The sequence below is a fragment of the Cyclopterus lumpus genome, chromosome 20 (genome assembly GCF_009769545.1).
Source record: "Cyclopterus lumpus isolate fCycLum1 chromosome 20, fCycLum1.pri, whole genome shotgun sequence".
NCBI classification, from domain to species: Eukaryota; Metazoa; Chordata; class Actinopteri; order Perciformes; family Cyclopteridae; genus Cyclopterus; species Cyclopterus lumpus.
In genome coordinates, this window is record NC_046985.1 from 6,776,928 (window position 1) to 6,789,436 (window position 12,509).

The 12,509-nt window shown below is 41.9% G+C and overlaps 1 protein-coding gene across 1 annotated transcript in view; it reads right to left on the reverse strand.

The window, feature by feature from the left end:
• Positions 1-227: 227 nt before the first annotated feature.
• The window catches only part of malrd1 (MAM and LDL receptor class A domain containing 1), a 41,722-nt gene continuing 29,440 nt past the window's right edge, over positions 228-12,509 (reverse strand). The window contains exons 22-33 of the mRNA XM_034560402.1: positions 10,243-10,371; positions 9,956-10,117; positions 7,368-7,525; positions 6,261-6,462; positions 5,478-5,756; positions 5,123-5,248; positions 4,133-4,199; positions 2,269-2,360; positions 2,032-2,128; positions 1,893-1,953; positions 555-665; positions 228-464 (exon numbers count right to left, since the gene is read on the reverse strand). Coding sequence (XP_034416293.1) covers positions 378-464; positions 555-665; positions 1,893-1,953; positions 2,032-2,128; positions 2,269-2,360; positions 4,133-4,199; positions 5,123-5,248; positions 5,478-5,756; positions 6,261-6,462; positions 7,368-7,525; positions 9,956-10,117; positions 10,243-10,371 — 1,571 coding nt within the window. The 3' untranslated portion in view covers positions 228-377. The remainder of the gene's footprint in view (positions 465-554; positions 666-1,892; positions 1,954-2,031; positions 2,129-2,268; positions 2,361-4,132; positions 4,200-5,122; positions 5,249-5,477; positions 5,757-6,260; positions 6,463-7,367; positions 7,526-9,955; positions 10,118-10,242; positions 10,372-12,509) is intronic.

Genomic DNA, 12,509 nt, shown 5'->3' on the forward strand with positions numbered 1-12,509 from the left:
TTCTAAATTGTGGGTTATTTCACACCTTCTTGGGACAGACAAATATAGAAGGACTAGAGAAAGAGAGAGAGAGACACATGCAGCAACGGTCTAAACTTAGTTAGTATACAGGACGCTTAGCTTTTATAGTACCAGATAGTTTGGGGATTATCATTCAGTAAATAAATTAATAATTTAGTTGTCAATCACAACAGCAGTGTATCAGAATTGACATTCAAATCCTTCCTTTCAATATGTCTGAAATTTCCCTCTTTCCACTCTTTGCATTACCGCCCCACCACTTGGCACCTCAGCAGGCCAAGACAAACTCATCGAGTATGTGCACACATCGTTTGACCCACGTCTACTGCAGCGTCAATATGTAAAGTCCATTGTCTTCATGCCTCAGAGCTATTAGCATCAGGGGAGAAGTGGTACAGCGGGTTGGTGAAGGACAGCTTGGCAGCTTTAGAGGATGAAACCGGCTGCGGACACAAAGAGACAAACATCACCTCACTGACTTCTGCTCAGGCAACTAAGAGTGACGTCCGAAAGGCTGAGCGGAGACAACTCACCTCCACCTCCCTCCTCCAGGGGTAAACACTGATGGAAAGCCCCCCATCGTCACTCCTGCTGGGGTCAACAACTCGGAGACAACCGCCTGGCCCTTCATGCTGACTAGGAACCTGATGGAGAGACGATCATGGACACTTGTTAGAGTTAGATGATCCTTAATGTGAAGGAGAGCATGAAATGCAGGTGCAATTGAAATCAAAATGATCCGTTATGCGTCCATATTTACACCTCTAACCTCCATAAAAACAGGTCATCATCTCCCAGAGGTTAAATAAACCGTGTTTCCACTGCTCAGTAAAACCAGTCTGTCCGTGTTACAAAGATACCAGCGCACACCTACACCTCTATTTAAAGCTGCGTCCTCGCCACATTAAGTCCAACATGTACGGACAACACAGATACAGTGTGGAATATATAATATATGTGTTGTGTGTATGAATCATATAATGGAAATATCACACGCGTTAGTAAAACATATTATGAACAGCATCATGAGACTACTGAGCCATTATCCAAATGGAATAGTTGTATTGTCTCTGTCATGATTAACAAAAGGGACACAGAGCATAATGTGGTTGGACACAATAATAGCAAATGATCAGGTATTTGCACTTTACTATTCCTATTTTACTTTATACGTCTACCCCACTACATTTCAGAGGGACATATTGTATTTCATTTAACTGAACCGGTTGTGAACCACTGAATACTTTTACTGTATATAAAGTTAAATATATTGCTTCACCTCAATCAGCTACAATACCAACATGCTAGTTTCATATGATGCATCAGTGTCAACAATGTAATAGGATAATATTATTACAGTATATTACTAACATGGGGCATTTTTCTGCAGAACAAGTACTACATTTAGCTGATAATACTTTTACTTTTATTTAGGGAAAGGATCTGAGAGTTTCCTGTGTAATGTAATGTAATCCAGCCTAAAAGCCTCTTATGTTATATTTCTGTAAGACTGTATCAAAAAGCTGTTAATTAAACTGGTTATTTTTGGTGTTAAGCTTGTGCCGCTGGATCTGATGAGATTATATGGTTCAGTTATTGTGTCTATTTGCTCTATATGCACTACAGAGCGTGTATAAATCACACACAGAAGCACAATCACTCACATAAACCACAAAATCAATAACCCTGAATCTAAAAAGTCATCTCGCAGAAAGGCTCGGCGATCACCTTCTGACCTCCTTCAACGTTGGACCCACTTAATTAATTAATTTGAGGCGAATGGTAGAAAAATGACATTTGTATCGCTGAGAAAACAAATGTTGCGCTAACAGAATTTGCTGATGATTGATTGGACATTTCTGTTGACTGACCTCTGCTCTCCAGTCAAAGGCGGGGTCATCCATCACTCCGTATTCCATCGGGTTGGGCTTTCTGTGGAGCCGACAAAACCAATACACTCATCATCATCAGCAGCAGCAAAAATTAGTGATAATTGTCGCCAGAACTCACACTAAGTAGCATTTCTCCTTGTATAAAGCCAGAGTGCAGACAGCGACTCCGGCCACAAGCAGCAGCAGTCCGATGGCGATGCCGACGTACACAGCGTCTAAACAAGAGGGGAGGACATTTAATTCCTGCACAGAGAAACTTTTATGGACTGCGGAGACAATAACAGGCTTTGCAGCGATATAGTAAATAAATACAGGTCCGACAGTTTAATAGAGCGGGGAGGCGTTTCTTTACTACCCAGCTGTGTGTCTTCTGGTTTGGGGGTCGGGGTGGAGAGAGATGGCTTCTCCTTCACATGGCAACGGTTGCCGGTCCATCCTGGATAGCACCTGCCGTCAGATGCCCATAAATAGTACAACGTTATGACACAACATGCTGCAGGGACAAAAGTGAAGGGATCAATCAAACCTAGTACATAACTTCTTATTCCAGTTTTTTTTAAAATTTTTTATAGGTTTGGTCGAGTTAATCCACCACTGATTGGACGCTCCGCTTCTCCTGTCGTCTCATTTAGCCATTTGTTAGCAAACAACTCTTTTTAGACACATAAATGCTTCAAAATACACCAGAGGGTAATGACACACCTCATTTATTTGACGGAACACAATGTTAAAATCTCTTAAGCATGTTTTAACTGCAGACCTTATTTCAGGTATCTAACCAAAAACTCATTCCAAAAAGCCCCTCGACTTTGAGACATGGGAACTGGAAGTATGCCAACTAATTTCCGGGTTTCAGGACTCATTCATGCAGCACTTTATTATATTTATAGTCCAACCAGCTAATAAAGATCAGCCCCACACCTATTTGTGTGTGTGTGTGTGTGTTTTGTGTGTTTAAATTGCTATTTCTTTCAAATAAGCTTCAAAATCTTTCCACGTACTACTGCTGGTTGGAAATAATTGCTTTTTTTGTGTTGACAATAAGAAAAAGATATAACAAAACTGGCCATATCATTTTAAATGGACTGTAAAATGTAAAAAGATAAACAAAACAAACTACTGTATGAGGGTAAAGAAAATGAAGCACAATCTCTATTACCCAGGACACACTTTTACTCTGAAACCATTTTAAAAATAAAAACAAACACCACAATCGTGACAAATAGTTCAAGATGTATCTGTTGCACGGAAAAACACACTAATTGAAAATAGTTTGGCCCGTCTGGTGAGCTTCTTCTCTGGGAAAGAAACTAAGTTATTCTCCCCTCGACCGGAGACAAGTCAACATCTGTTCAGTATCAGCTGAAGGAGACACAGAGCAGTCCAATATCTTCAAGCTGCAGAAATTAAACATTTTTAAAGTCCCTTTTGCCGTCAAAATGACTGATCTCGCACCATTTAGATCTATCCCTATCTCGATCCATCTCTCTAGTGCTATCTCCTTTTATCGAGATCTATTTCTAAAGACAGGCGGACAGATAGATGTGTTTTCTTGCACTGCAGACAGCGTGTGCAGTTAGTGAAGTGAATCCATCCACGTCCAGTCTGTGGAAAAAGCCACCTCCGGAGACGAAGATGGAGAAATGTGGATCTTCCAGAGACGATTCAGTGGGGCATAATGATATGAGCAGATCCAGCAGCAAGTCTCCATAATTGCATTCTCACATTAAAAATGAAATATCTCATTTTGGACATTCCAAGCTGCTGATGCAGACAACTAGATTCATAAGCTCCCCAGAAAGAAAGAAAACACCTCCAACAGAGGGACCGCAGTGTCTGTCTGGAGTTTTTTTGTGGTTCCCCCACTAAGACCATTGGTAGCGAGGGCCGTGTTTAAATATTGACCAGAAGAATCCATCAGCGATTCCCAGGAATCACTGTGCTGGTGGATAAATGAAGGCACAACCACCATGATGGTTAAGCTGGAGGGGATAAGCAGATTCCCACATGCTTCGTGGAGCATATCTTTTCGAGGAAAGAAACAAGACTGATAGGATTTCCATGTTTTAAGTCTCACAAAGAGAGATAAAGGATGGGAGGAATGGGGCCGACGGACATGATGCTTATCTTTGTTTGTGCATGTTTATAAGCGTGACAGACTGAGTTGCTGTGTGCTTATATTTCTGCGTTTATTCGTGCGAGGGTGAAGTTCTACTTACATGCAAACAGGCCCGTGATTCTCCACAAGGCACGAACCATGATCCAGGCAATACAGCGGAGGACAATCTGCAAATCACACGTAAATAACTGATCGTCACTGCTAAATATCTTATAAAAAATACACCCCCCCCCAAAAAAAAAGGTTTTCCTCTGCATTCTTTCTTTGCCACGAGCCGTCATCCATTTCCCTCCTTTGACAGGAAACAGACGTGCACTCAAGCATGTTGCAGCTCTGATATCAGAACATGAAATCAGTGAATTATGTTGTCGGGGGACACGGTGCACTGAGCATCATCCATTAACGTCTGCAGAGAGCATCAGCATGTACATCAGACCACTTACATACATATTTGTTTTCTCCACATTCCTCCCTCCACAAGTTATGTAAGGGTTATCAGGGTTGTTCAATAATCATCATGTTTGAAGCCCTCGAGTCCTGTTGAACCTCCATAAAAGTAGCTATGGTAGCTATGGTAGCTATGGTCTGGCCGTGAATGCAGGCTAAACGTGAAGTTTGGTTTTATTCCTGAAAACCCAGGAAGGTAGAGGTTTTAATAGATTTTGGCAGCTCGCAGCAACCATTGAGGTGTGCTCTGAAAACTAAAAAGCCAGACTTGAAATGTCCTGGGAGTCACCGCTCAAGTTTGACTTGAGTCAAAACTGACTGGTAACTCCTGCGAGTATAATATGGAGAAAGAAGAAAGGTGTGTATTAAATTAAATATCTAAATCAAAAGACAGCGAGTCACCCGGATAGGAGAACATATTTAAACTAAAACAATACATCAAAGCATTAAAAGAACACAGTTATTAAAACACGCAGCCTGCTATGAAAGTGGAAACTACATGAACTGTATAATAAAAGGTGAAACAAAAGATGGACATCACGCTCCAGCTCTAAAGTCAATAGGGCTTCTTCTGACAAGCCTGAGCTTCAAGGTCCGCCCCGGTTAAAAGCTTGAAAGGGGAATGTATGTAAAAGCACGTTACCATGGCAGCTAGATTCATCAGAGTGAAAAGGCAGACAGTCTGCAGAGCCATCGCAGCGCTGCTGAAGTGGGATACAACCAGGCCAACTTTCACACACCAGTTCTCCCAGCTCACACTGCAGCAGAGCTGGTGGAAAAAAAAAGGCAGAAAAAAGGATATTGGTTAAATATGTAGAGGGGAGTTCGAAAGGTGTTCACAGATGACTCTGAGGGTACCACAAGAGTTTATTAAAAACTGACCATGTGATTTACTAACAAAGAGTGTACTTTTCTTATTTCCTATGTGCACATCCTGCAAATGACTCCAGAAAACTACCAGTCAAAAACCCAACGAAGACAAAGACACATATGCTCACGGCAGCTGTTCTCGTCCTCTCCATCGGGGCAGTCCGGGACGCCGTCGCAGCGCAGTATGGAGGGGAGGCAGGTGTCATTCAGACACTGGAAATGTCCAAGAGGACAGCGGTCCTGAGGAGGAAGAGTGCCGGGTGCCATCGTGGGACAAAACTCTTCATCGGACTGGTCGGCACAGTCCAGCTCTCCGTCACACCTCCAACTCTCCGGGATACACTGATAGGAGTACAGACACTGGTGCTGGTCCACACCACAGGTCAGAGGCTGGGGAGTCACTAGTCCTGACGAGACATATCACAGGAAGGATACATGCACATCAATACACATGCACGCAGAGAGCTTAACACACCTGAATCCACCTTTTTTATTGATTTTAGAGTACACACAGCCAGCATCCTTTGGAGGTATGCTAACGTTCTTCAGAAAGTCAAGCGTTTCAGGGGTGAAAGGAGAGCGTCTGGGTGGCAGTGATGGAAACAACACAATATAAATGTAATTGCTTTTCCCCTCCATTGCCCTCTGTGCCATCCCTCGGCGCCGACCCGGTCTCCACAGTGAATTTATGTGGACTTACAGGGCAACGGGTTCCATTTACTCACTACACTCCCCCCGAGGGTCCACACAATGCGTATGTTAACGGAGCAGAGGAGCACGGATGTTAGCGGACAGCAGGAAATGGGAGAAGGTGAAAATCGGTGTGAATTGCATGAAAAATGAGCAGAGCGCAAAAAGGACGAGAAAGCGAACGGAGGAGCGGAGAGAGACCAAAGACACAAATCTTTTACCTTCCACCACACACTCTGCACTGTAGGAGACGTCGTCCAAGGCGATGTCTGTCCATATGTCTCCACCCGCCTCCGCCTGGAAGGTCACTCTGAAAGGTCGTGGGTTGGACAGGATGACATTTGCGTATGTCCACTGGTTACCATGGTTTCCAGTGGCTGCCCACATCAGCAGACTGGTGCCACTGGGTCCAACAGTGTAGACCTGGTGAGGAGCAAACCAACATGGACATTGCGGTTGGAATGATTTTCTGTCATTTTAAACAGTTTGGGATACTTTCAGCTCAAGACGGATTTTTAATACATCATTTGTGATTAAATCAACAGAGTGAATTTTAAAGATTTTAACTAAAGGAGAACATAACTTTCATGAACAAACTGTCTAAGTTCTTCTCGCTCTAGCATGCTCAAAATACCAATAATGAAAAAATAAACTATGGTGAAACTTTGATATTAATTAGATATTTCTCGTACTTGTTCTATGGTTTTTACCACTTAACTTGTCTGTATTACTTGTATTATCCCATTTCCCCCACATCTCTTTAGGACTCTTTCGTTTTGATTATTTTCCCTGTTACTGAATTGTAAAATGCTTTGCGCTGCATCTTATAGTATGAAATGAGCAATATAAATAAAGTGTATTATTTGTTATTATTGTATTATTATTACTGGTGCCATTTTAAGGCATAGCACATCTATATTTTTGGCATTTCTTCAGTGCACATCATACCCAATTATGAATTCTTTAAAGCTTTTTGTCTGTTGTCCTGAAATTAACACAGCTAACAAAGACACCTAGAAAAGACACAAAGATGGTGAAGTGACACACTTTGATGGATTATTTCCTGTCAGGGAGACTTTATTTTCTTCCTCTGGGTATCAGGTGATTGACAGTAAGCAGAGTGTGATGTAGTGAGAGGTGCAGTAAAATGGAAAAGACATCTCTGTCAAAACCAAATTAGGCCTTTAGGTTGACTGTGACGGATCATTACCTCAAATTACATTTACGCAAAAAAGAAAAAAAACATGTTTGGAAGCGAGATACCTGACACAAACAAACACATAAAGGACTTTGAATTATTTATGGAAATGTGACTCAGATTAATTCACCTTCAGCGTTCCCATCCTGTCTGAGCCGTGCATGTAGAACCAGAAGCGCAGGTGACATCGGCCGATACCGGCTGGAAATGAACTCCTGGTCGTCACCGTGGCAACGTCACCCTCCCTCTGAGTGGCTGAGAGTATGTACAGGAAGTTCCCATTACCACCTTTGGAGATAAATACAGACACACATCACATTCATTGTACATTCATGTCAAGTTTGAGTGAAATTGCAGTGTGATGAATAGCAAAGATGCAACATTCAATTGCAGCTGCAGGCAACAAATCCAATAACGTTCATTCGTAGCATTCATGCTGTTGTGAAATGTTGTTGCCGGCAGCCACAAGCTGCACAGTGCTTCTCCAGCTCAGGCCAGAACAAGGTGGGAGTTTTCCACATGAGTTAAAGGAAATGAGTTGCAGCACAGAAAACTCTGCTCCCACTCACAACCATGGATTACTCGTGGAAGAAAAGTAAAAAAAACAAAAAAACAGTGCATTTACAAAGCCAATACATGTTGTGTACGCGCGATTCTCGTCGTTCAGATGTTAACATCGTCTGAAAGTGCGACTAAGTGATGTCTGCAGAGTCATGTGCGCCTCTTCTCACTGCTCGGCTCTCTCCTGAGTGTGTTACAGATGGCCGGGTTTATTGATCCACTCTGCAGTGAGATCATAAGTTCACTCAGACCCCCAGAGTGATCTCTCAGCTCAATAAACTCAAGTGGCCAATCAGAAGTGGGCGTGGACTCTGTAACTCACCCACAGCCAATACAAGGAGGCCTTGGAGCTCCACTGTAGGATCCGTTTGATCATCACAGTTAATATTGAAAAAACAGGATATGATGATTTACTCCTGCCAGTACACTGAAACATCAATTATCAAAACTAAGCTCCGTGTTGTTATATTGCATTATTTTAACATTTCTAACTGGATTTATGTTTGCTTCCCCTACAAGCTGAGCCTTAACATTAATATCACAAACGACATCGCAATATCAATCAAAGATAATCGCTATTGGATATTTGTTCACCCCGAGCCATAACTCTTACTACTGTTGATGGATTCAGGTGACTTTATTGTTGTATTTTACTTAATTTTCTCTCCGTGAAGTCAAGCGAACGGTTTCCCCTCAAATGAACTCCTGCCAAAACTGTAATAACATTTTTCATTATGTTCATGCTGATATCTTCTCCTTATCAAGGTCACCCCTCGCAACATCATTTCAACAAGCCCCATACACACGAGCAGCATCGACAAACAAAAAGAGAAACCGACAGCCAGGATGCTAATTAATGCAAATTTCAAAGTCACATGAAAATTAAGTTTACATTGCGGCGGCGTGTCGATGAGTGTGAGTGTAACCTTAACCCCATTGAGGTGATTCAAACTCAGATAAATCTTTAATTAATTTGTCACAGAAATCATATTGTGATACGGCAGCATCGCTGTACACACGATAAACAGCAAGTCCAACACTGTTAAGCTCAGCTTGATGTTGATCAGGATGTATTATTATAAGTAGTATATATTATTAACCCCGCCTTCACATTCCTGTCAGAGGTTTCTATTTCCCAGCTGTCAGGCTGTAATTACAAAGGCGCTGCACTGAGAGCTGAACACATGGAGGATGTAAAGAGGACGAAAGAGTTGCTTATTCTTAATTTTGATAAACGTTTCTTTTTTTTGACAGCATTAGAAATCTTCCACTACAAAACAAGACCGAAAGCGAACACATGCAGTGAGTTTTGAACATAAACAGGATCCTTAGTGGGAATTTATAGCTGCGTGTTGGCAAGTGCTCATTCTGCCGTGATGAAGGGGTCAAAGGTTAGAAAAACTCAAACATGTGTGTGTCAAAATCTTTTCTAAAGCTGCCACATGTAGTTAAAACCTGAAGGGCGAGACTCAGGGAACAGAAGCCCTTTGGTTAAGATCGTAATGTCAATGAAGTTTTTTAATAAAGTCATAAACAAGTTGTGTCTTTTGCTTCATATCACTTTTGACTTTTCAATATTTCAGCCGAGTGCGCCCAAACACATAAATAACTTCAGCTGCTCTGAGTGGAAAAAGCGGATATTAATAAGACGACAATCTTTTGCTGATATACACTTACCTGATACTTAAATAAACAAATATTTTCCTCTCATGAAGTATTTCTGTTGGAAATATGTCAGATATAAGCACAATAGTGGCTGCAGGAATTATGACGTCAAAATAAAGAAGGAGGTTGGTTGTCAAAAACAAAGGGAACCAGGGAAACAAGAGACTTTGTTAGAGAAGACCGCGGTTTGTTTCTGTTTGTTTCTGTTTGTTTCTTTAACCGCAGTTCATTCACTGACCTGAACCACATGGTTATTATTGTATAGAAGACAGGCTTCTGAAACATTCACAAAATAGTCATTTTAATGCAAACTACAAAGTGTTCCTCACGTTACCCAAGTCATGTTTGTGACATAACATGACGTCATCCTGCTGATAGAGGCATCAGATCTTATGATGCATATTAAATAATATTATTATTCTGTTGTTTGGTTTGTCTTTTAAATTCGTTGTCTACCTCAGAGACAGGGATGGCAGCAGAGTGAGTACTGACCAGGACTGTGGTCGGCCTGAGGCCCGGCTCCTGTTGTCTCGGTCCGACAACCGATCCTCCAATCAAAGTCGTCGTCAGTGTCCTGAGAGAACTGGCAGGTGTCTTCCCACTGGTTTTCATCCATGTTGAAATTACAAGCGCCTGGCAAGTTGACTATGTCCTCTATGAGAGAGAGAGAGAGAGAGAGAAGGAAAGAGTGAGAGGTCTGGGCTGAAAGTTGTTTTTTTCTGCTCGACGATAAAGATTCCCTCCTACTGTAATTCCAAAGAAACCCATTTTCTACTCACCGCAGTCCAACTCATCGGATTCATCAGCACAGTCGGCCTTGTTGTCGCACACCAGGTGGGACTCCATGCAGTGGCCACTGCGACACACAAAGTCTGTGACTGCGGGGCAACTGTGAGGCTCCACCACGTCTAAAAACACAGACGAAAGGAACAGACCAGAGGGAGAAACTATTATCATTCACGTTTATATTCTACATCAGGTCATTTTATTTGTATCTTTTTTTTTAGGACCGACCCTCTAGTTAGGAAACTATCTCCCCTTCTTCCATTCGGATCAATCAAACCCAGCTTTAGGGGAAAATGCTACGACGAACAACCGTGTCTTATTAAAACTTCCTGTTCTCTGCACCAAAGGACATGAGCGGCGGAGAAGACAGTAAACAAAAGCAGACAAAGGCCCGTCAGGGGAATCAAAGCCTCCTCCAGCTCCGCCTTGTTTGAGACAGAACAGAGAGGAAGGAGAGGAGATCAGGTGGAGCAGAGACGGCACACACACACACGGACATTGCAGTCTGTGGAGGTTTTAAACATCCAAAAGGCAGCGACATTAAATGATGACTGGAATGAGCAAATAGTTGAACTTAATTGCAGGAGTCTAATAACCTCATAGAGTAAGCTGAAAACCCATTTACGCATCCATTTAGAGTCGATGGAAGCGGTTATATAGGCGATGGATTCTTTCACCACTGCCTGTAGACCAGTAGGCCTTTCGTTTATCGTCACAAACCCGCTGGGAAAAATAAATAGTGAAACTGACACGGTGGTTACTTCATTTTTATATCAGTTACTTACTCAGTCTCTCTTTCAAACCAGAGTTGGAACAGTAACACACAGACTAACACAGACTTACTTTGTGAGTGTTGTCTGGCTAGAGTCTGGTAGCTTTTATTTTTCAAATATGATAATTTTCCAAATCCCTGCTGATTACATTTACATCATATCGTCTCTTCAACGTCAAAAAAAAGGGGGAAAATGAGCGCGTCCACCGGGGTGACATGTTTCCATCCCGGCTGAGCTGAGCTGCAGCAGATTAGCTGTGATACTGCAGAGTCATGTGCATAATGCCGATTGTAACCTTCACACTAAAAACAAAAGCCAGATGTTCGTGTAAGTGTTTTTTTTATTATTATCCAGCAGTAAAGTGTTGTTTAGTTTGGGACAGAGAGTTTGGTCCTCTCAGCCTGTTTTGATCTATGCCTCAGATTGTCTGCAGCTCAGTGTTTATGTCTCTGTGTGTGTGGAAGTGTGTTCATATTTGTGTGCCGGCCTTGGCGGAGCCAGAAAACATACCACATTGTGTCCAGCCTTGTGCAAGGTCCTGTTTAATGTTCAACATCTGTCTGGAACGTAAACATCAAACAGCGTTTGACAGCAACTGTCATCCCCCCCAAAAAATATCTCCCTCTAAGACGCACTAACTCTCTCCTTCTGGTTCTCTGGTGAGCCAGCGGCAGAATCAATTACATACGTCTAACTATCACTTTAAAAGATCATTGAATTATTTCACAGGATAGTTGTATGTTGTTTGCTTCTATGATAACAGGAGAGAAAGTCATTTAGTCCACATTATGTAACAGTGCCTGAAATAATAAGTACAGAAATTCAGATTTTCTAGGCCACTTTGCTATTGCTATTATTTTCAACCATAATACAATTTTTTTGTGTACTTTTGACTTAAATGATTGCAGTCAATTCACTAATCTTCAAAGACATGTTTAAAGATATTATTAAAGTTACATATGAACTGGTATAAAAAGCTGACTGACAATAAATGAGTTCATGAGTCTAAAGCTTAAATATTTTTGCTCAAACATTTGAAGATTAAGTACAATTACTTAAAGAAGCAATAAGTTACATGTGTCCTGCACAAAGAGACCTCAATATGCTGGATGTGCAGAGGTTTGCTGAATACCAAACTCTGATTACTTTGCCAGGTGGTGAAATGTTTGGCTTTCCACAAACTTTCCAATGCAGTACTCTATTTTGGGACAATGAAGTTACGAGACATCTCCTATGCCCACTTGTGCACTTTTAACAGCACACACACACACACACACACACACACACACACACACACACACACACACACACACACACACACACACACACACACACACACACACACACACACACACACACACACACACACACACACACACACACACAGAACCAGGCTAGCTGTTTCCAGTCTTTATGCTAAGCTAGGCTACACACCTGGAGTTCTCCAGCTCCATACTTAACACACTTGCATGTATGAGAGTGGTATT